We start from the raw sequence: 24,136 nt of genomic DNA on the forward strand, positions 1-24,136 counted from the left end.
AGCAATTTAAAACCAAGGAACTTACAAGGACAAAAATTAATGATATAGAAAATACATTAGAATATCAACAAAGCCGGAAATTTATTCTTTGAAAAGACTGATAAAACTGACAAACCTGTGGTGAGACCAAGAAATAAAATGGTACAAATAACCAATAACAGAAATGAAAAAGGAACCATTGTTACAGAGCCTGCAGACATTTAAAAGGATAATAAAATGTTTTATCACCTTTATATCAATATTTTTGAAATTTTAGATTAAATGGACCCAACACCAGAAAAATATAGGTTATCAAAACTGATGTGGGGGGGGGGTAGGTGGTGGGTGGTGGAAACGAAAAGCAAAGCATAATTTTGAAAAAACCAGAAATTTCAACACTGGTGCAATTTGACTGTATTAAAGAATTATTATTTTTAAGTGTGATAATGGTATTGTGGCTTTGTCTTTCTAAAAGTCGTTATCTTTTACAGATTCTAATTGAAACATTTATAAATGATAAAATGAGTTTGGCTTCAAAATAATACCTGATGCCACAGAACCTGTGGCTATGCCTGTAACATCAGCACAATAACTTTAACACTGAAGGTTTAACACTCACAAGCATGACTGACCCTTCTCCGCCACCTCGGGGGTGAAAGCTGAGCCGCTTCTTCACAATCTCACGCGTCGGTTGCTCGCCAGTAGTGACCAGACGCCTCTTCCTTTAGCTTCGGGCTTTTCCCGCCCATTACTCTGAGAACCAATCATCGAGCTTCGTTTCGAACCTCAGACCAATTAGCGATCCCCATTAGGCCCCCCTCCCCCACACCCCCCGGGTGCGAGCCGATCGCCATGTTTCAAGGGCAGCGGGGTTGGTTCTGTGGCAGCGTCGGCCGAGAACTGAGGCAGTTCTGGGGTATGCAGCTGGGTGGAAGGTGCGGGTGAGGAGGTGGGCAGAGCATCTCTTTTCTCCATGGGGCTTTTGTCCCAGGGTACTTGATAGGCTTACCTTGTGCTCTTGCCTTCACAGTGGCCGAAGGGGGCTCCATCAATGACCCAAAGGACGCCGACTTCTTGTTCAGCTGTGATGCCTCCCACCCAGACACACTGAGGTACCTGAAGGCCACCTGGCCGTGCCTCTCGGGTCCTGATGATCCAGGAGCTGAAGATGGAAGTCGCGGTCACTAAGAAATATTGATGATAGGAATAGACTGGAAAGGAACAAGTTTTCAGCCCTAGATGGGAAGGGGGGAGGGACATAAACAACCTTTCTCTTCTCCTTTCTGCCACAATGACATGGCCTCCTACCTGGTCCATGAGCCTTCCCGAGTTCCAGTCTTGGGCTTCTAGCTGTCTCTCCCACAGCTCTACGTGGCGCTTTGAAGGCCATCACATTCAGTATGTTTCAACCAAATCCCCTGATTGCCCCTTCACACCTGCACCAGGTCCTGTCTTCTCAAACTTAAAATGCTAGTAGTTTCTTGAGAATAATCACCCCACCCCCATTAATCAGTCGGTGGCCAAACGTTAGGACACATATATGATGTACCCATGTAAAAGTTCTTCTTGCTCACTGCTACTATCTTCCTACACACGGTTATTACCTCTTGCTGGACTATCACACTAGCTTTCAGAGAGGTTACTCTGCCTCCAATCTGCCCACCGGCAATCCCCCTTCACGTTATCATTACAAAGCAGAGATCTAATCACCACCCTGGCTGCCCTTTCCCCATTCCCTTATTCCCCACTGTCCTAACTGCCTATAGATAATTATCCCTACTTCCACTCAGTTATTCTTTTCTTTTGAAAGGTTGAATACATTCTTGTTTCTTTTATAACCTAAAATATTTCATTTCTTTCTCCTAGAATATATCAGAGCCTTGATTACATAGAAGATAATGCTACAGTTTTTCACGCCTACTATCTCTCTGCAGTAGCTAATGCTGAAATGAAAAACTCGGTGGCTTTAGGTCATTTCATTCTTCCTCCTGCATGCTTGCAAGAAGGTTAGCAAAAATCATTTATCCAATCTCTATTAGCCAGATCCACCTAGGTCTCCCAACTTGGTTGATCTTCATTCTCAATAAGAAATTTTTGTGTTTTGCATCATTTAATATAAGTGGAAAATCATAGACTCGGGATCAGAGTGCCTTGGGTGTATATTCTAGCTTTGTTTATTGCTCATTCACACATTCACTGAACTCTTGTGTGTCAGGTTTCAACCCAGGTGCTGGGGATTCAGTAGTGAATAAGACAAAAAGCATATCTTGCCCTCCCAGTGCTCCTTGGTGAGGATCCAATATTTACTAGTTTTGAGAATTTTAAAAAGTTGTTTTGAGGATAAAATGAGATAATATATTAAGTAGTCTGACATGTGGACATTTAATAAATATTTGCTAGTTTTCAATCTCTTCATTATTATAATGAAATTTTAAGATTCGTTTTAATAATGAACCCATATATTTGTATTATTTTTTATACATTGGGGTGCCTGGGTGGCTCAGTTGGTTAAGCATTTGACTCTTGATTTCGGCTCAAGTCATGATCTCAGGGTTGTGAGTTCAAGCCCTGCATTAGGGTCTCCACACTCAGTGCAGAGTCTGTTTAAGACTCTCTCTCTCTCCCTCTGTTCCTCCCTCACCCCACAACATATGCGTGCTCTCTCTTTCTCTCTAAAATAAATAAATAAACCTTTAAAAAAATAAGATTAATAAATAAAATTTTAACAGATCTGTTTTAAATGAAAACATGTTCTTTATAAGAATAAAAAGTATACATTATTATCCACCTAGACCAGTAGAGTCTAGTAGAAGTGTGAGATGCAAATATGAACCACATATTAATTTTAAATTTTCTAGTATAAATAAGAAATCTGTGGATAAAAATAGGTGAAATTAATGTTTTAAAGATTTGTTTGTTTTTAGAGAGAGAGCGCCCAGGGGAGGGGAGGGGCAAAGGGAGAAGGAAACAATCTTAAGTAGACTCCCCACTTGATTTCATGACCCTGAGATCGTCGTGACCTGACTAAGCCGAAATCAAGAGTTAAACACTTAACCAACTGAGCCACCCAGGCATCCCTAGGTAAAATTAATTTTAAGAATATAGTTTATTTAACCTAATATATCTAAAATGCCATTTCAGTATATAACCAACATAAAAATTATTGAGATATTTACATTCTTTTTTTGATGCTAAATCTTTGAAATCTAGTGTTTATTTTACACTCATAGCACATCTCACTTTGGACTAGCCACACTTCAATATGGTGCTCATATATAGCTAGTCCAGTGGTTCCTATATTGGACAACATAGGTCTAGAGGAGTGTTACCTTTTTGTCCTCAAGTAGGCTACTGTGGAAGCTTTTGAGATTATTAAGGATGATGACATATTCCTTTGATATGCTGAGCATTCTTAGAATTCCTATACTACTATGCCCACTAGACATGTTCCTCTTCCACTCTTCTTTTACCAAATTACTGAATTCTTGAGGACCTCTACTCTACAAATTTAGGAATTTTATGCCTTTTATTTTGACTGGTTGGCCTATTTTATTTTGATGGTTGGCCTGAAGACACAGATATCTAATGAAGGCATAAATTCCAGCAGAAAAAATTTATAATAGTTATTTTCATAATGCTTTGGAATCATCTGGGGTGGTTGTCAGAAATGCAAATTCCTGAGTTCCTCCTCAGTCTTCTAATTCAGTAAGAATCTGTGTTTTAAACAAGTATCTTAGGTGAGTTTGATGCAAGTGGAATAACGCTGGCCTAGAAATTTCAGACTTCAGGTAAACTTCAGAAAATTCTACAAAATTACTTTAAAAAAATAGTATTGGATTTGTTTTTCTTACCACAGAAATAAGAAGAAAACTTGGTAGTTTTATTTGGGAACAAGACCAACATATTCAGAGAGAGAAGGTAAGAGTAAATTATTTGGTTAGAATCTCCAGTTTCAAAAATTTTTGAAAGCAATGTAATCTGAAAAATGCTTATTTGTGACATGTTAACACCAGTGATCCCAGTTATGGAATTTAAAGGGCATGCTTTTATTGAATATTATGTACTCTGACATTGATTTCACACTAGTACACTGACATATTTGAGATATTTTTGTATGAATAAAATTATTCATGTAAAAAACTTGAAAATTTGCTTTTATCATTAATTAGGGGAATAATAGGTTCACAGTATTTACCAGTTTTTTTACTGCCAGCATAGATTCTGATTTACTAATTCCTGTGTTGTGTCATTTGTTAAATGTTTTGAATAATACCCCTCAATAAATGTGTACAATACTGGAAATTGACTGTTTTATAGCTTCTGCTGTTCTGCCTCAAATTTGTCAATGCTTTTGATTTACTTCAAAATCTTTATGCAGTAGCTAAATTTGAGATAATTTGAGCATCAAAAAGAATGACTAGTATGAATAAGTAATGAATAATGCATTAAATTTAAAAGAATCCATGATTCAACAGTGATACTCCAAAAGCAGAAAGAAAGAACAGCAGGAAGGAAGGAAAAGAGATGAGAAGAAGAAAGAAAGGAAGGCAAGAAGGAGGGTTGGAAGGAAGGAAAGGAAAGGTGGAGTAAGGGAAATTTTCCTTATAAAATAGCAATTAAATAGAAAACCCTATTTTACCACCCCCAATAAAATAACTGATTTAGGAAGAGTCATTATTGGGTGTTAAAACCATGTTCTCAAATTATCACCCCACAGGTTACCTATTAGTTACAAAGGTAAGCAATATACCTTCACAGTAGGGAGATCTGGCAGACACCATCTTAGCCAACTGGTCAAATTTAGCATCACCAAAAATTGGAATAACCTCTCATTATGTTCAGCTGGATGTGATATAGTAGAAAGCATACAGTGTTATCTATATAGTGTTCTTGTTCAAAATGTTTAACCTAATTAACACTCAGACAGTTCCAGGATGTGAGACATATCACACTAGACTCTTTAAAACATCATAAAAAATAAAAAACAAAAAAAAGCAGGAATACTGTTCTAGATTAAGAGACATAACAACCAAATATGATATATTAAACCTTGATAGGATTCTGGACATTTTAAAAATAGAAAGTAAAAAAGACATGTTGAGAACAATTGGGAAAATTTAAATATGGATTATTAGGTGAGATTAAATTAATGTTAATTTTCTTAATTGTGATGGTAGTGTTATAAAGATAAAAGAATGCTCTTTAAAGAAAATGCAAGCTAAAGATTAAGGAGTAAAATGTCATAATATCTGCAAATCTTTTCAAATGGTCCAGCAAAAAATAAAAAATGAGAGAAGGCATGCAGAGTAATAAAAATGTTGACACGTTAAGAATCAGGTGAAAGCTATATAGTACTTACTGTATTATTCTCTAACATTTCAGAGTTTGAAAATTTTCAGAATAAACACTTAGGGAGAAAATCTTCTATGTCTGAAGCCAAGCAATTAACTTATACATTTTGTATTTCTTTCATTAGTTTGTTTTTTTTTTCTCAAGTTGTCATCATCTGAAAATCATAGTTGTTTTAGTATCTTTGGCTGTGTTGTACCGAGGACCATAATATCTAATCCTTGGCTTGTGATAGTGTTTTCAGGAATGTGAGTGGTGACTGAATGGTTGTTATTTAACAATAATTATTGAGTATGCAGAACTTTAGAGCTAAAAAGCTCCTTAAAGCCCATTAATTAATCACTCAGTTCTGAAACTGAGAGAACCAAGGTAAAGAGAAGGTAAAAACCTGTTTTAGTTCACATGCTAGGCATTAGCAAAATGGAATCAAATTTTCTCAGCTCCAACCCAATCCATTATTTTTTCTATGAAAAAAATTAGTAGAGTAAGCCTGATGATTCACAGACCTGTACTCCTGGGTCAAATAATACATTATATGTTAATTTAAAAAAAGGGAAAAAAAATTAGTGGAACATGCCTGTAGTGATGACTGACTCTAGAAATTATGTGATTTTTATGATAAACGATTTTGTTAGTTCTTTCAAAATAATGATTGAGATTAGCCAATTATAATAATGTAACCATAGAATATGTAAGTAGAAAGGACTTCATTGAATGGCAACAACAAGGGTAAATCTGGTAAGTAATTTGAGGAACATTATTATTGTTTGGAGTGGATTTGTGATCTAAACAGAGAAATTTCCTAATGGCATATTAAGTAATTATATTATGTGACAAGTACCAGTACCTGAGTCACTTTCACATAATCTTTTTGAAAAGCTTTATACACATTTTACTCTTTCTTAACTCCATAGCCTAAGACACCATTTTAATTTTGTGGGTTTTTTAAAATTTTAAATTTTTCTTTAATTTTTAATTTTTTTTAAATTTTAAATTTTATTTAAATTTTAAATTTTTAAAAATTTTATGTATTTATTAGAGAGAGAGGAAGAGCATAGAGAGAGAGAGAGAGAGAGAGAGAGCAGAGAGGAAGAGTGAGAGTGAGAGGGAGAAGCAGATTCCCTACAGAGCAGAGTCGGACATGGGGCTCCATCCCAGGACCCTGAGATCATGCATGACCTGGGCCGAAGGCAGACACTTAATGACTGAGCCACCCAGGTGCCCCTCCATTTTAGTTTTGGAGGGGAAATATGATTTGTTCAGTTTACTTCATACTTTTGATTTGTAAGTCAAGGAAGGGAGTCTGGGAATTTTCAAGTCAAGGATTTTTTTTTTTAAGATTTTATTTATTTATTTGACAGAGAGAGAGAGATCACAAGTAGGCAGAGAGGCAGGCAGAGAGAGAGGGGGAAGCGGGCTCCCCTCCGAGCAAAGAGCCTGATGCAGGGCTCAATCCCGGACCCTGAGATCATGACCTGAGCCGAAGGCAGAGGCTTAACCCACTGAGCCACCCAGGCGCCCCTCAAGTCAAGGATTTTTAAGACAGTTTAAGTTAATAAACATTTTTTTTCCTTATCTTTTAAAAACTAAAAAGTAATATGGCCACATTAGGGAAAATGTAAAAAATTGAAAAGAGAATAAAATTAGTCAAAGTTTTACGATCTAATACAATCAGACCTGATATTTAAAAAATACATAGTCTTCATTACATAGCCCTAAAAGCAGATAGTATAATTGTGTGTGTGTGCAAAGTTTTGTAAGTTTTTGCCAACGCACTAGATTGAATATGCCTAAGTGTATAAATATTTTTATGACTCTTGATACATATTGTCAATTTACTTTTTTGCTTTTTTAAAAACTATTTGATTGGGTCATTGATGTGCTCATTTTAAAAAATGTGATTTCTTTTGCTATCCACAGCATGATGAAGTAATACCAAATGAAATAAAAGTCCTTAGGGAAAGCAGTGAACTAGCAACAGATCAAGAAAAAGAATTATCCAAAAGGTATTGAATTCATACATTTCTTTGATATTCAATTCAATGTAGGGATCTTCAAACACTAACTATAAGTGTTTCTCTCATTTAATTTTCACAGTCTTCTTACACAATTGATATTATCATTATCACCACTGCCATTTTACAGCAAAAGAGATCTAGGATTAGACAGGTTAATTTGCTGAAAGTCATACAAACTTATATTATTAAGTGGAGAGAAGTTGGATTTGAACTGGGTCAGTGTAATTCCAGAGCCAACCACTATGATGGACTATCCTTGCAAAAGAAAAAATAAGAATTTATGTATATTGTATTACTGTTACATTATTTTTTAATTTTTTGAGTAAGGAGATATATAAAATATGAGCAGTAATTTTATTAGGATCGGAAGTTCTGAGTGATTTTCCCCTTTCCTTTCTAAATTGTTTATAATGTGGTTACTTTGGTTTAAGAAATTAATTTTAAAAAGACAGACAATCATGGATTTACCATTATGTTGGAGCCAATCTCTGAGAGGCCCCCTTTGTTTCAGGCTTATTTATTATCCAGTCCTAATTCCATATTTTCTGGTTCCCTGGTTTCCAAATACTGATAGAGATTACTGGCTATTCGAAGGTCTGGCATTTAGCTGCAGAAATAAAAATGATCAAATAGTAGTGTCTCTTTTCAATATAAAAATTAAAGGGTTAGCTCAGACCTTTGGAGAACAGTCTCCTCTGAGCCCACCGGTGATAAATAAACCTCCAATCATCCAAGAAAAAAAAATTAATGTGGTTACATTATATAGTGTCTTCAATTTTAAGTTTTTCTTCATTTTTTACTTATATCTCTTGTACCTACTATTTGGTTGTTATAATTTGAAGTTAGTTGTTATCTAATTTACACAAAGTTGTGTATTTAATTAAGTTTAGTAAACTATTGTTTCATGGTCCTGTGACTTCTAGATATTCTACCAATTAAGTTAGAGAATCCATATTTTAAGTCTTGGGATCTCTGTGTATAGCACTCCTTTGAACTTACTCCTTTGAACATAGTAAAAAAAGGCTATGCTTTTTTTTGAGATAAGAAACTGGTAAAGAGAGGAAGGAAAATAAGAATGGAAGAGGTAAGACCATGAAGATATTCTTAATAGAGATGTTCTTAATAGAGATATTCTTAATAGAAGAATATCTTATTGAAGATATTCTTAATAGAGGAAAGAATAATAATCCTAAGTGACCTTGTAAGAAAAGGCTGGGAAATAAAAAATAAAAAGTAACTCCCAGTGATTCACTTGACTAGGAAAGATATAAGATATATAACTTCTTTAGGAAATAGTTGCCCTGCAAAACACGGATGCCATCAAGGAAAAGATTGGTAAGTGTGACTATCAAAAATATTTTAAACTTGTACATGGCAATAAAAACACCATAAACTAAGTCAAAAGAAAAATATGCACATGGAAAAACACCTAACAAAAAGTAGTTTAGGATACAAAGGGGACTTACTAATTTGGGGAAAGTATGTCCAATCCAATGACAATAACAATGGAAGAAGGATGAATAGATACCTTAGTAGGTGTCTAACCTAGAACCTTTACTTTATAGAACCACCAGAGGATGCAGTGTGAACATAGATAAAATATACTTCGCCCTTACTCAGGAAACATTTGATTTGTTGGCATACTACTAATGGTATTGAACAGTAGGTAATGAACCAGTTATTAAACACTTGCTAAATGTGTGGCACTTGTGAGCTTATCAGTTCATTTGATTCTCATAACTTTGTAAGAGATAAATGCTATCAGTCCCATTTCACAATTGAGGAAACAGGTTCAGAGTGCTAAATGTCACCCAATATTACTTACATAGTGAAGCTGAATTTGAAGCTAAGTCTAGCTGATCCAGAATCCAAACTCTTAATTACAATGCTTTTCCTGCTTTCCAGTATGTTCCCCAAATCTTCTGAAAATTGCATGAATTTAATTATTGTTATAAACATAATGCATGTAATTTTTCAAAATTGAAAAAAAGCAATTTTAAATTATAAGCAACTCCACCACTTAGAGATAACCGCCATCAACATTAGTACATTTCTTACTAGTTTTATACAAATACATCTTGTTTTAATGTGCATTTTTCTTTAATTTCTAATGGCTTTGAAACTTTCTGAATTTATTAGCATTTTATATTTCTTTCCTGTGGTTTTTATCCTTTCTCCCCTTTTTACTGGGGGTCTTATTATTTGTCTTATCAATTTGTCTGGCATCTTCATATAATAGCTATATTATCCTTTTGCGAATTTGTCACATTTCATTTTAAATTATAAAACTTCATTTATGTATTTTAATACCTGACAAGGCAAGTCTCAAACTCATTATTCTCCTTTTATTTATTTTTTATTTATTTTTTAAGATTTTATTTATTTATTTGACAGACAAAGATCACAAGTACGCAGAGAGGCAGGCAGAGAGAGAGGGGGAAGCAGGCTCCCTGCTGAGCAGAAAGCCTGATGCAGGGCTTGATCCCAGGACCCTGAGATGCCCCATCCCAGGACCCTGAGATCGTGACCTGAGTCGAAGGCAGAGGCTTTAACTGAGCCACCCAGGTGCCCCCATTACTCTCCTTTTAAAAATCTTTTCTTTAGTTCTTCATGCCTACATATTATTTTTCATTTTCAAATTTTAATTTATCAAAATCCAACACATACAAAAGAGGGTATTATGAAAATACTGGTCCCTAGTGAGCCAGTTTCTCTCCCAGAAACAACCAATATTATCATTTCTTATATGTACATATACTAGCAAATTCATGTAAGTATTTTCATTTCTCTTTTTTCTTAACAAATGGTGACAGACTATAAGCCCTGTTCAGTCCCTTGCCTTTTTTCACTCATTAATTTACCTTGGAGATCACTCCATATTATTACATAAAGAGCTTTTTCATTTTTATACTGTATAGTGTTCCTATGTGGATTTATCATAATTTACTTAACTAGTTGATTATTTTTTAAAAGATTTTATTTATTTATTTGACAGAGAGAGATCACAAGTAGGCAGAGAGGCAGGCAGAGGTTTGAGGGGGGAGGGAAGCAGGCTCCCTGCTGAGCAGAGAGCCCATGCAAGGCTCTATCTCAGGATTATGACCTGAACAAAGACAGAGGCTTAACCCACTGAGCCGCCCAGGTGCCCAGGCTCCCCTCTAGTTGCTTTTTTTTAATGGACTTTTAGGTAATTTCTAATTTGCTGTTTAAAACAATGCTTCAGTGACTGATTATGTAATGTAACTTTTTAGGTGTCTGTAGGGTAATTCTTAGGAGGTCAAAAGGCATGTAGATTTGTATCCTTGATAAGTCTTACCAAATTGCCTTCCATACAGGTTAAATCAATTTATGCTCCTACTGGTTGTGTGTAAAAGTGCCTTTTCCAGCTAGGGGAACCAAACATCCAGGTTTGCTTAGAACTGTCCTGATTTTAACACTGAAAAGTCCCATGTCCTGAGAAATCCCTTAATCTAGGGTAAACTGGGATGGTTAGTCATCTTATTTTACGATACCTACCCCAACACAGAGTACTATCATGTATTTTGGTCTTTGTTAATCTAATAGGTATAAAATGGTATCTTAGTCTCGTTTTGTTTGAATTGTTATTATTATGAACAAGGTTGTGTGTCTTTAGTTGTTTGAGAACCGCTTATATCTTCGTTTCTGTGAACTGTTTGTTCATATCCTTTGCACATTTTTCTATTGATTGAGTTTTGCTTTTATTTTTTGATAAGAACACTTCACATTTTAGGAGAATTGCTTCATTGTGAAATAAGTTAGAATTAATCCTTAGCCTATTGTCTTTTGACTTTAAAAAATGCTAGGTTTGGGGCGCCTGGGTGGTTCAGTAGGTTAAGCTTCTGTTTTAGGCTCAGGTCATGATCTCAGGGTCCTGGGATCGAGCCCCACATTGGGCTCTCTGCTTGGCGGGCAGCCTGTTTCCCCTTCTTTCTCTGCCTTCCTCTCTGCCTACTTGTGATCTCTCTGTCAAATAAATAAATAAAAAATCTTAAAAAAAATGCTGGGTTTGTCATGCAAATATATTTTACTATATACATTAATGCTTATTAACTTTTTTTTAAAATGGCTTTCAGGTTTTGTGTTGTACTTAGGGAAGTCTTCCTTCTCTTAAGATTATTATTATTATTTTTTGCTTTGGTTTCTCCTTAATTACTTATTTTTCAATTTAAATTTGTAACACATTTGGAATATGTCTTTGTGTAATAAGTGAGGTGGGGATCCACTTTTTTTTCCTTTCCTCCAGATACCTAACTACTTGTGGCTATTGATTAAATAATTTATCTTCCCCTCCCCTAACCTGCCTTAAAATGCCACCTTTATCATAGGGTTAGATCCCTATAAGGATTTGGGTCTGTTTCTGCATTTTATATTTTTATATTCCATTCATTTGCCATACATATGACTCTGTTTTAGTTCTTTATAATACGATTTAATATCTAGTGCTAGTTTTCCTCTTTACTCTTTTTCAAATTTTCTTAGTTATTAACTTCTTGCTGGTTTGTTTTTCTGTCTGAATTTTAGAGCCACCTTGTTCATATATTTTTCAAAAGTTACTATTGTTACTTCTAATAACATTACAAAAAATATATAGATTAACTTAGGGAGACTATCTCTGATACTGAATCTTCTTATCTGAGAAAATGGTATTTTTTCCCCACTTGTTCGAATTTTCTTTTGTGGCCCTTGAGGAACATTTTCATATTTTCTTCATATAAATTTTATATGTCTTTTAAGATTATTGCTAGTTTTTTTTTCCATTCTATTATAAATTTGGTCTGCCTCTTATTAGATATTCTAACATGTTGTTGTTCAGGTAAATTTTAGAATTATTTTTTTCTTAAGCTCTAAAATCCCTGTTGAGAATTATGTTAAAATTTTTTTTTAAAGATTTTATTTATTTGACAGAGGGAGATCACAACTAGGCAGAGAGGCAGGCAGAGAGAGAGGAGGAAGCAGGCTCCCTGCTGAGCAGAGAGCCCTATGCAGGGCTCAATCCCAGAACTCCCAGATCATGACCTGAGCTGAAGGCAGAGGCTTTAACCCACTGAGCCACCCAGGCGCCCTGAGAATTATGTTAAATTTTAAGAAGAACTGATAACTTTATAATTTTTTATATTCCTCTGCAGGAGAATGTTTTTTGTTTTTCTTTATTTTCCTTTTCTATATTCCAATAAATTTTCCCATTTTTCTGCATATAGAATGACAAATATCTTGTTATGGTTATTTCTAGATTTTTATGAATTTTGTTGCTGTTGTGGATTGGTTCATTTTTTCCATTTTATTTTTATTAATTATTGCTATTATATAGGAAAGTTATTGATTTGGGGATATTTGTCTTATAACTACCCACTTGGAATCTTTAAGATTCTAGAAATATTTCAGTGATTCTCTTGGCTTTTCAGGGTGTACAATCATATCATTTGTTAATATGAAAGATTGCTTCTTCCTTTTTACTAGATGTCTTTTCCATTTCCTTCTCTACCCTCCCCCATCTCATTGCTTAGCCAGAAATTCTAAAGCCATACTAAATAACAATAATGGTTATCCTTTTATAGTCCCTGACTCTTCTGGGAACATTATTTTGCTTTGTTTGAAGGATCTTATCCTAACTGAGCTGTCATTTCTTTTGTAAGAGTTCAGGGTACCTGGGTGGCTCAGTCAGTTAAGCATCTGCCTTTGGATCAGGTCATGATCCCAAGTCCTGGGATCAAGTCCCACATCAGGCTCCCAGCTCTTTGGGAATTCTGCTTCTCGCTCTGCCCCTCCCCCAGCTCATGCGCGCTCTCTCTCTCTCTCTCTCACCTGCTCTCAAAAAAAATCTTTAAAAAAAAAGAGTTCAGATGAAATCTAATTTTTAAACAAATTGAAAATAAAGCTTTACTTTCACTAAGTATAATTTTAGATTTTTTAAGGAAAATAATAAATTAAGGATGACCCCAACTTTATTATTGAGGTTTTTATTTTCATATAATTGTATTATCTATTGGTTATATGTAGTCTAAATACAGTAAATATTATTACTTGGCACAGTTAGAAAACAGAATATTTTAGTTGAAAACTACTTAGCTCTTAAAAGTGAGAATATAATTAATTATACTACACAACCACACTCAGAATAGTTTAACTTTTTTTCTTTTTAACTCAGAAGTCACTTCAGAATCTTAGTGTACCTCATGATTTCCCCAAAGTTCATTTTTTATTTAAAGCATCGAAGTACTAGTTAATAGAGTTCTAATTCTTTAAACACTGAATAACAAAAAATGCTATAATTATTTCAAATAAACCCCACAATACTTTCTTTGGCATATTTAAGATTTTATATATATGTATGTATATATATATATATACATACATATATATTATCTAATTATAAAATATTATTGAATTATTTTGCTTTTAAGAATACTGAAAAGACTTATGCCTCTATATACACAAAAAATATGTTTTGTGAAGTGGCCAAGAAAGCCGAAAATATCTATATGGGAACTTGTATTACTTAGAAGCACAAAAGAAGTCTACACTTAACATTTTCACCCAATAAGATTGAAGTCTGCTCAAAAACAAATAGATTACTGTATATATATTGTCTGGAATAATTTCTCAGGGAAAAGTAAATATAAATAAGACTATCTGTATGTTTGATTTTATAGCACAGAAAAGCATTTTATAAGGACTCCAGTTACAGAAAAGCAGATGTACTTCCCTCTTCAGAATTATCCTGTGAACAACATGGTAACAGGTAATTTAAAATAAAATAAAATTTAGAGAAAACCCAAGTAGGGAAGAAACAAAAGACTATTTTGTATAATAAATCATTAAATACCCAATGTACAACAATGCATTAAATAAATCTGCAGAACTGACCTAGAGATAGGTCCCATGTTTTCTGTTAAAACATTTGTCTTTTGGTAGCGTGAATACACATCCTTGTGTACACAAGACAGTCCCAGTTTATGTCTGTTGTCCTGGGATCAGTTTTTTCTCTCGGGTGTCCCAATTTGGAAGATAAATTATATGGACATCTCTAATCATAGTTTTCTCTGAGAATCTGACGAAACATAGACCCCCTTCCCTAGCATACACACATACAAACATAACACACCAACTTTGCATAAAATTTAAAGAGGTTCACAGGTGTACCTGGACTCTATATTTGGGTTTTCTAGTACCTGACATGTAGAAAGACTGCTTACTAAGGCTGACATGAGGGGGTGGAACCATGGGAACCAGATGACACTGGCCATTGGGATTTGGACAGTGGTAAGTGAGGTCGGTATTTATATACTTTGATCTGGGTAGTATTCAGTAGGGTCACGGATTGTTTTTTAAAATATCGTGTTTCAAACACAGCAACTTAGAAGTATAGGTTTTTGAAATTTCATTATTAAAAATCATTTGTATATTTATCACATTCTCTTTATCAGTGTCAAAACTAACTCTTGCAACTAGTCCACAAATTCTTATATCTTCTCTCATAGTACTATTCCTTCTTACATTTGGTTGAGCCATTTGTTTCATTATTTTTTTTCTTCTGTTCATAGCCTTTAGAAAAGCACTTTATCATTATTGTTTTTTAAATATTTTATTTATTTATTTGACAGAGAGAGAGAGATCACAAGTAGGCAGGCAGAGAGAATGAGCCTAATGTGGGGCTCAGTCCCAGGACCCTGAGATCATGACCTGAGCCCAAGGCAGAGGCTTAACCCACTGAGCCACCCAGGTGCCCTAGAAAAGCACTTTAAAAAGAACTTTTAATGTGTCTTCTGAGGCTGTGTCTGTTACCTAGCTTTGACAGCAGAGAAGTCAGTTCTGGGGTTCTTAGGAGCAATCGTGGCCTGCAAAGGACAATGAACTAAGTAGAAATACTTAAGTTCTAATATCGGGAGCAGTGATTGCTACCCTAATTTATCCCTAGGCCTAAACATTCAGATAAAATGTAGGTACCCCTTAAACCACGGTTGTGGCCTATTACTGATATTGATTTTGTTTCAGGCAACTTTATCACCAGATTCTAAATGTCTCATGTTCATTTGGATTTACCAAGTGTTTGATAGCATATTTTAAAAATCAATGTTAAGTGTTAAAATCAGCCGTATAATAAAGACAAATCCTTAGATTTGGACATGTAATAATACTGTTCTCTTTCATTGCTGACTATTCAAAAGACATGAAAGTGTTGTATTAAAAACAAACTAAAAAAGAACTATAAAAATAATCATTAGTCAGATTTTTTAAAGTAAAATTTCAACCTGCGATAATCTTTTGTTAATTTTGATAGAGCCAAAGTAAAATTTTCTGATCTTTTTATTTTCTTTCCTTATATTTCTATATTAAGATTTTATTTTTTTAAGTTTATCTATTTATTTTAAGTAACTTCCACACCCAACACTGGGCTCCAGCTCATGACCCTGAGATCAAGAGGCATGGCTCTTCTGACTGAGCCAACCTGGTGCCCCTACTTTAAAATTTTTATAAAAAATTTTTTAAAAATTTAAACTGTACTTTCTTGAAAGAAAGTTTCAAGCTTTAGAGATGATTCTTTGGCTTTAGTTTTGATGTGAAATGACAACTACTTCCTTTTTTTTTTTTTTTTTAAATCATGCCCATCTGCTTTATAGGAAGGAATAACTTCTTGTTGGAATATAGTGAGTGACAGTTCTAATTTAGGCAGTGGTAGTAACTTCTGTGACTATAACTTGACTGTGTCTTCCTCAAAATGGATTGGGTTCAATTCAATGAATGTTAAGTTTCTTAAAATAGAACTAATTAGATTTTAGGTTGTAGAAAATACAAGTTGGAACTATACCCTAGAACTGGTGGTCCCAAGTTGTGACAACCAAAAATATCTTCAGATAGTCCCAAATGTCCCATAAATGTCCCATAAAATATCAAGGGATTTTTTTTTTGGTCCGTTTTTGTTAGTTTTTGCTTTTGACTGGAATTAAATTATTTTAGTCTGATATCATTACTTATCACCCATGATAAGAAATTCTGATTGACCGCTACATGTGTGACTAATTTTTAAAAAATTAGTAAATAGGGTGCCTGGGTGGCTCAGTGGGTTAAAGCCTCTGCCTTCGGCTCAGGTCATGATCTCAGGGTCCTGGGATCGAGTCCCACATCCGGCTCTCTGCTCGGCAGGGAGCCTGCTTCCTCCTCTCTCTCTCTCTCTCTGCCTGCCTCACTGCCTACTTGTGATCTCTGTCTGTCAAATAAATAAAATCTTTAAAAAAAATTAGTAAATAACTGTAAATAACTTGTAACTGTAAATATCTTGCAGGCAAAAATTTTCAAACCAAAAAGTTCTGGTAATTAAAAATTTGGGAACTTATAATAGATACTGTATTAGTTACCTATCACTGTGTAGCATATTGCTCTAAAAGTTAGCAGCTTAAAACAATGAACATTTATTACTTGATAGTTTCTGAGGGCCAGGAATCCAACAGCATCTTAATTAGATACTCTGTCTCAAAATCTCTCCTAAGGTTGCAGTCAAGTTGTCAGCTAGGCTGAAGTTACTCAGGGACAAGTGGTACTGGAAAATCCATTTCAAAGCTCACTCATGTGGTTATTGGCAAGCTTTGGGTCCTTGCTGATTTTGGGCCAAAGGCCAAACTCCTCATCAAGTGGGCCTCTCCATAAGGCTGTTCACAACATTTCTCAGAGTGAGAAATACAAGAAGGGAAAAGAGCATACCCAAGACAGAAGCCACTGGTCTCTTTTTCTATCCTACTCTTGGAAGTGGCATACAATCACTTCTGCCATGTGCTGTTGGTCATACAGACCAACCTAAGTACAGACTCTCCTTCTAGTGACTACACAAATTTGTGAATACCAGGAAATAGGGATCATTTAGGGCCATCTGGGAGGCTGGTTACCATAGACATGTATGGAATTCTCCACCAAGAATACCTTTCTTAGGAACTTTCTTTTCTTCCCCTCAATTTATCTGATACACAGAAATAGTCATTTCCTAAAACATGAGCTTGCTCCTCACCCCCAGCATTTGCCTTGGGAATGAATAACTGATTTGAGTTGGGCCAGTCATAGCTTTCTCTAGATTTTTATACATAGAATGCAGCCAGTCAAAGCATTCTCATTCAGGTGACCATAGCTCTTTAGATCTAAAACTTGGAAGTCTTGTGGGTCCATGTTTCCTACCATGTAAAAAAAGCCAACTTGCCTCAAGAGAGAAGAACTGAAATTAACACGCAGAGAAAAATTGGATACCAATGAGAGACAGCCGTGAGCTCTGTTACTTCTGAGGCCCTGCAATATGTCTGCCTTCCTCACAGTTTGTTTGACACAGCAATCTTTCTATTAAGCTAGTTTAGTTTGAGTGTCAGTGAACTTCAGCCTGAAGTCCTAATTACTTCAAAACTGCTAAAAATAATCCATTTCTGATGCAAAAATGTCCTATCCTTCTTATAGGAATATTTTTATTACTATAAAAATTATTTTAAAAATTCCTATCCTCACACATACCTTTAGAAACTTCACACAGTGCAATTAACTAAATGTTAATATTTTCCTTTACTAGTTTATTTTACACAGAAAATTAGTCATTAGGCAAAGATCGTGAACCATATGGAGTATAGAAATAGTGTTCGAGAGATTTTCTAAAGTAAATGATTATGATTAAAATATCTTTAAAGACACTAATCAGTTTTATATTAGTGAATTCATAGTTAATTTATTAACTGTCAATTTATTATATATTATTAAAAGCAATCTACTATATGCATGTGTACCGCATGTTGGTGGTTTTATTCTAAAATCAATCATCTTTGAGCTCTACCAGAATTTTTCTCATACAGTATTGACTTCTAAATTAGGTCTCAGTTTTAATATTAATTATAAATATATTACTCATAAAATATAATCACTCAGATAAGCAGTTGCTGTGAAGATAATATTGCTTCAAGCCATTGAGTCCCCTTTTTTTTTTTTTTGAAGTGAGTAAAAGTTTATTAAGTGAAGGCAAGAACAGAAAAAAAGGGGAAAAAAGCCCTTTCGAGTGAGAGGGGTCCTAAATGGGTTGCCCTAAAGTCATTGAGCCCTTAAGCTTTTAAGCTCTCCACATTCTAAGATGGGTTTTTTACTACTCTTATCAATTTCAGATTACTGTTATCAAAATTAATCACACTCATAACCTTTGTTGACTAAGCAATAATACTGATTATTCTTAATCTATTATTTTTTTTTAAAGATTTTATTTATTTATTTGACAGAGAGATCACAAGCAGGCAGAGAGGCAGGCAGAGAGAGAGGGGGAAGCAGGCTCCCTGCTGAGCAGAGAGCCCAATGCGGGGCTCGATCCCAGGACCCTGAGATCATGACCTGAGCCGAAGGCAGCGGCTTAACCCACTGAGCCACCCAGGCGCCCCTTAATCTATTATTTTTAAAAGATTTTATTTATTTATCTGAAAGAGAGCATGGGGGTAGGGGTTAGGGCCAGAGGGAGAGAGAGAAGCAGACCTCCCCCCAACACACACCTTAGAGAGCAGGGAGCCCGATTCGGGATTCAATCCCAAAACCCTGGGATCATGACCTGAGCTGAAGGCAACTTAACCAACTTAGCCACCCAGGCCCCCCTTTCCTTAATTTCTTATTATAGAATGCTAACCCTGTGTTAGCAGTGCAGGAAAGTGTGTCCTGCTCTACTAGTGAAGATGAGCTGTTTGTGTTGTTAGTAGCTATTGGATAGATAGTTCTAAGTTATTGTACTCTAAGCCAGACACTTTCCAGTTATTTTGGTCTAGGTACTTTATGTTTTATCCTCAACCTGGACATTACACTCTCAGTAGTCAAAGTGGATAATCAAATATTTGTGTTTTAAAAAGAGGTAGAAGGGGCTCCTGGGTGGTTCAGTTGATTAATTCAGTTTTAGCTCAGGTCATGATCTCAGGTCCTGGGATCCAGCCCTAATTTAGGCTCTGTGCTCAGCATGGAGTCTGCTGGAGACCGTCTCCCTCTCCCTCTGCTCCTCCCCTGCTCACACACTCTCTCTAAATAAAAAAATAAAAATTTTAAAAATAAATAAATAGGGTGCCTGGGTGGCTCAGTTGGTTGAGCGACTGCCTTCGGTCAGGTCCTGATCCTGGAATCCCAAGATCGAGTCCTGCTTCAGGCTCCCTGCTCAGCAAGGAGCCTGCTTCTCCCTCTGACCCACCCCCTTCTTGTGCTCTCTCTTACTGTCTTTCTCTCTGCCTCAAATAAATAAATAAAATCTTTTAAAAAGATAAAAGAAAATAAGAGGTAGATGGCTGCAGGGAGTGGGGAGTTGGGAAGGAGGTGTTCCCTGGTAATTATCAAGTTTCATAGAGAATCTTCTCACTGGCATTATTTCTTCTTTTCACTTTTTTCTAAAAACTTTCTTTAGAAATCTTAACTATAATAAATCAAAGATACTTCAAAACAGTATGATAGCATGATAGGATTTCAAATATATGTATTTTTTATTTTGTAGGTTATATATCAATTGATGCCATGAAGAAATTCCTTGGGGAGCTACATGACTTCATTCCTGGAAGCTCAGGATATTTGGCATACCATGTTCAAAATGAAATTAACATGTCTGCTATAAAAAACAAATTGAAGAGAAAATGTTAAGTTAAATTTTCTTTATATCTAGGCATTTATTTTTTCTGAAATTTCACCAAAGATGTGCATAATTTTATATTCTCCCCTTTGGGAGAGGGGAATGGGGAAATGAGGGAGAATTCTGTTTCTTTCTCAAAATGTGTCTTCCGGAATTTCAGAGTCATTCTGGCTCCATGATTTGACATTTGAGCTGGATTTTTCCCCCCAGCTTGTAATGTTATGTCCACAAATCCTGAGTATGCAGTTGTTATGGAGTAATTGTCTTTAAAACACTTAATAAGAAGTCTCAGTCTGTCAGATGGTCTTTTGGCTTTAACATTCTATTAATTATATGTTTTTCTAGGTTTAGTGCTGTGAATACTAAGTTTAATGATTCTGGTCATCTTATTTTGATTTTAAAAAATTAAAATGTTATTGTTGAGTTCTAAGTTACTGTATCTATCTTGAGAAATATGGAGAAAAAAGTTTTAATGATGCAGAACTTCATGTGTGGACAGTTCCTGATAACATGTACCAGAAGTGATTTAATGTATACAATACTATATCATCTGAAATAGACCCTCAAGTCACCTTAGAATCACGGTGCTGGAAAGAACCTTAGAGAATAATGAGGAAGTGAAGGCCTTGAGAGTGTGTCCTGCCTAGAGTGACTAACTAGGGGCCAAATAAAGACTAGAACATGACTGTCTTGATTTTCCTAGTCAGTTCCTCCCACTGTCTCACGCGATACGTGCTGTAGCCTGTTTCAGATGTAACTGACAGCAGATCTGCAAAAGGGACCAGAAACCAGCCAAAATGCTTGGCTTATTTTTTAAATAATGATTTCAAGACAGCAACTTCTTATTTTTATACATATGGTCGTGCTATATAGAATCTGGTGGATTTATTACTTTATATATATGATATATTTTTTGTGAGGCTATCATCTTTTTAAAACTGTACTTTCTCCTAGGAAGTGCATACCAGCTGCAGAATTATCTAAAGAAAATGCACTTTTTAAAAGTGTTTGGATCATTTGGGCATATGTGGGCTCTGACCTTTCCTTTCTCCCATGATTCAAATTTCATTATACAGCATATTATGGTAATCTCAGCATCATTTGAAAATTCTATTTTCCCCTTATGGTAACTTTTCCTTATTTATATTTGTATTTATAATTAACTCTTCTGAACTTGTAAACTAAAACAAAACAAAACAAAAAAACCCCACTAAACTAAATGTTAATAACCTTTTCCTGAAACATATTAAATGTTATCTCTCCTGAACACTTTATCTCAGTCACATTGTTTCTTACATAGAAACCAAGCCTGTCTGTGGATCTCAAATTAATGATTAAAAGGACTAAGTAAATTTACATTAAGTTGTGATTTCTGGGAATGTTCAATATTTTTTCTGATAGTGTTAATATAGTAAATAAAAAAACTACAACCACAGTGATTTCTAAGGGAAATTAATTACATCTTTAGGAGTATAGGGAAGACTAGATACAATGCATATCCTTGAAATAGTACCAGAAGCAAAAAAAATAAAAATAAAAATCAGTTGATAATGTAAGCCCTTTGGAATTGGAAACATATGAACAAATAAAAGAGGCAAAAATAAAGTGTTTTGATAAAAATTGATGGTCTTAATGGGACCTGAAATGAAGTGAGATTTTACTTATTGTTCATTTAAGCGACTTTTTATTTGCCTAGTATATCTGACTGATATTGCCTCTGGCTCCCATCTTATAAAAATGCTCTCCCCATTTTAGAACTTTTGGTTATTTCTCTAGCCTTTTGCAAACATGTCTCCTCTGATGCTTTTCACTATTAAGCATAGTTATTCCTCATACTGCTTAATTTAGTGTATAGTTCTTAGTTCATCTTACTTCTTTCATCCTTTGTGACCAGATTATTTTTCTCTAGATTTTGGTGGGGTTTTGTGACAGATAAATTACGAGTTACTGGGAGAGTCTATGAGTTTTCTGAATGTGTGTTTCCCTTTCTTTCATGATGATAAAACCCCTAATTTCTACCTGGACACATGGTACCTGGGATAAAGACCATATTCTCAGTCTCACTTGAAGTTAAGTATGGCTCTATCACAATGTTTTGGTCAATCAATGCACAGCAGAAAGGGCATCTGGGAACTTTTCTTAAAGACCTTTGGCACATACACTTGGTCCCCTTTCCTTCCACCCCTGCTCTTTCTGTTTCTTTCATCTTGTTGCTTGGATGAACTGTAACAGCAAGAACTATACCCTATGGTTGACAGAGCAGTAGACTGTGCCTGGGACCTGTGACAGGAGCCTGGGATCCAGAGGTCATTGGAGAGATATCTGCCATCTCAGCCCTGGGCTGACTTTAAGTGACAGAGAAATAAACTTTTGTTTTGTTTAAGGCAGTATATTTTCATGTCTCTTGCTGCTAGAGTAATTTGAATTGAGGCTTAAGGACAGGCCACTGACCTTATTGTATGGGAAAGAATTGTGTGGAAGATACTAGTTCTTTACACCTGTAAAGTATTGACAGATTTGTGATGTTGGAAACATGTAGATGACCTTAGGGATATCACCTATCTATTATAATGTTTTGTAGTAGTTTTAGTAAAAAACGGTTCTTTCACATGGTGTGTTTGGTTACACTAAGCAATGTGAAAAACTAAAAATAAACTATTTGATAATGAACGAATAGAATGGCACCTTAAATAATTTTATTTATCTATAAAAGATTTTATTTGTTCATGAGAGAGAGAGAGAGAGTCCAAGAGGGAGCACAAGCAGGGGGAGGGGCAGACCAAGAGGAAGAAGCAGACTCCAGGCTGATCAGGGAGCCCAACCATGCTCAATGCTGGATCCCAGGACCCTGGGATCAGGACCTGAGCCAAAAGCAGGTGCATAACCGAGTGAGCTACCCAGGCACCCACCTCAAATCATATTGCATCAATTTAATGGAATTAATTTTTTCTTTTTAACAGCTTTATTAAGCTATAATCACATACCATATAATTCACCCATTATATATAATTCACCCATAAAACCATTAAAATGGTTTTTAGTATACAACAGAGTTCTGCAACTACCACCACAGTCTGATTTAGAACATGTTTACCACCCCAAAAAGAAACCCACTAGTAGTCATTGCCCATGCCCCCTCCCCCCAACCCCCAGCCCTAGGCAACTACTCATCTACTTCCTGTCTCCATAGATTTGCCCATTATGGACATTTTATATGTACAGAATCATATAACATGCTCTTTGATGACAAGCTTCTTTCACTTAGCATAACATATTCAGAGTCGATCCATGTTCTATCATGTATCAGTACTTCTTTTCTTTTTATTGCCAAGTAGCATTCCATCATTTGGAAGATACTACATTTTATTTATTCATCAATTGATGGACACAAGTTGTTTCTACTTTTTGGCTATTATGAATAATGGTGCTATGAACATTTAGTGCACAAGTTTTTTGTGAATGTATGTTTCTGTTTCTCTTTGGTATATGAAATCGGTTTCTCTTTGGTATATGAAAGTGGAATTGCTATATCACATGGCAACTACGTTTAACATTTTGAAGACTGCCAAACTGCTTTCCAAAGTGGCTGCATCATTTATCCACCAGCAATGTATGAGGGTTCCAATTTGCCTACATCCTCACTAACATTTGTTATTATCTGTTTTTTTTTTTTTTTAATATAGCCATCCAAGTGGATGTGAATTGTTATCTCATTGTGGTTTTGATTTGCATTTCCCTTATGGCTAATGATGTTGACCATTTTTTTCACATGCTTATTGACTATTTTTATATCTTCTTTGGAGAAATGTCTAACTGTTAGACGAGGTCATCAAGAGGATGTGACCACTGATTAACCCACAATTTGGACCCAGGCAATTGGAAGCTCCTCATCCCTTCCCATGTCCCTGAAATGTGTGTTCTGCCCACTGTTTCCCACAATGATAGCCATTTTAAAGGGTGCAGACTTGAGGAGAGCAATATGGTGTTAAGACCATCTGGCCAATATATATTCAATTTAACTCAGTTAAAGCCTCTATATAAATGTTTAAGATTCTGGTGGGTGTGTGCAGATATCTATCCATCTTGCAATTGCCCAAGACAAGCCTTGTATGTAAGTGCCCTTGCTTATTAAACTATCGCCTACCAATCTGGAGTGGTCTGCCTCTTT

General features: G+C 35.3%; 1 protein-coding gene across 1 annotated transcript; it reads left to right on the top strand.

Annotated features, from left to right (window-relative positions):
* Window positions 1-831: 831 nt before the first annotated feature.
* Window positions 832-20,162, top strand: LOC111140723 (telomere repeat binding bouquet formation protein 2). The gene is made up of 7 exons (XM_022492937.1): window positions 832-895; window positions 1,010-1,091; window positions 1,846-1,985; window positions 3,836-3,897; window positions 7,249-7,334; window positions 14,018-14,106; window positions 19,837-20,162. The coding sequence occupies exons 1-7, from the start codon at window positions 832-834 to the stop codon at window positions 19,977-19,979; spliced, it is 666 nt and encodes a 221-aa protein (XP_022348645.1). The 3' UTR covers window positions 19,980-20,162.
* The last annotated feature ends 3,974 nt before the right edge of the window (window positions 20,163-24,136 follow it).

The sequence above is a fragment of the Enhydra lutris genome, unplaced genomic scaffold (genome assembly GCF_002288905.1).
Source record: "Enhydra lutris kenyoni isolate GAN:26980312 unplaced genomic scaffold, ASM228890v2 scaffoldscaffold4, whole genome shotgun sequence".
Taxonomy (NCBI): domain Eukaryota; kingdom Metazoa; phylum Chordata; class Mammalia; order Carnivora; family Mustelidae; genus Enhydra; species Enhydra lutris.

What these genes read in the sequence shown, in the direction of transcription:
- LOC111140723 (XM_022492937.1), top strand. Translation starts at nt 832, where the DNA reads ATGTTTCAAGGGCAGCGGGGTTGGTTCTGTGGCAGCGTCGGCCGAGAA. An exon ending in TCCCACCCAGACACACTGAG is followed by an intron (nt 1,092 to 1,845) that starts GTACCTGAAGGC and finishes TCTTTCTCCTAG; the next exon opens with AATATATCAGAGCCTTGATT. An exon ending in GAAAAAGAATTATCCAAAAG is followed by an intron (nt 7,335 to 14,017) that starts GTATTGAATTCA and finishes TTGATTTTATAG; the next exon opens with CACAGAAAAGCATTTTATAA.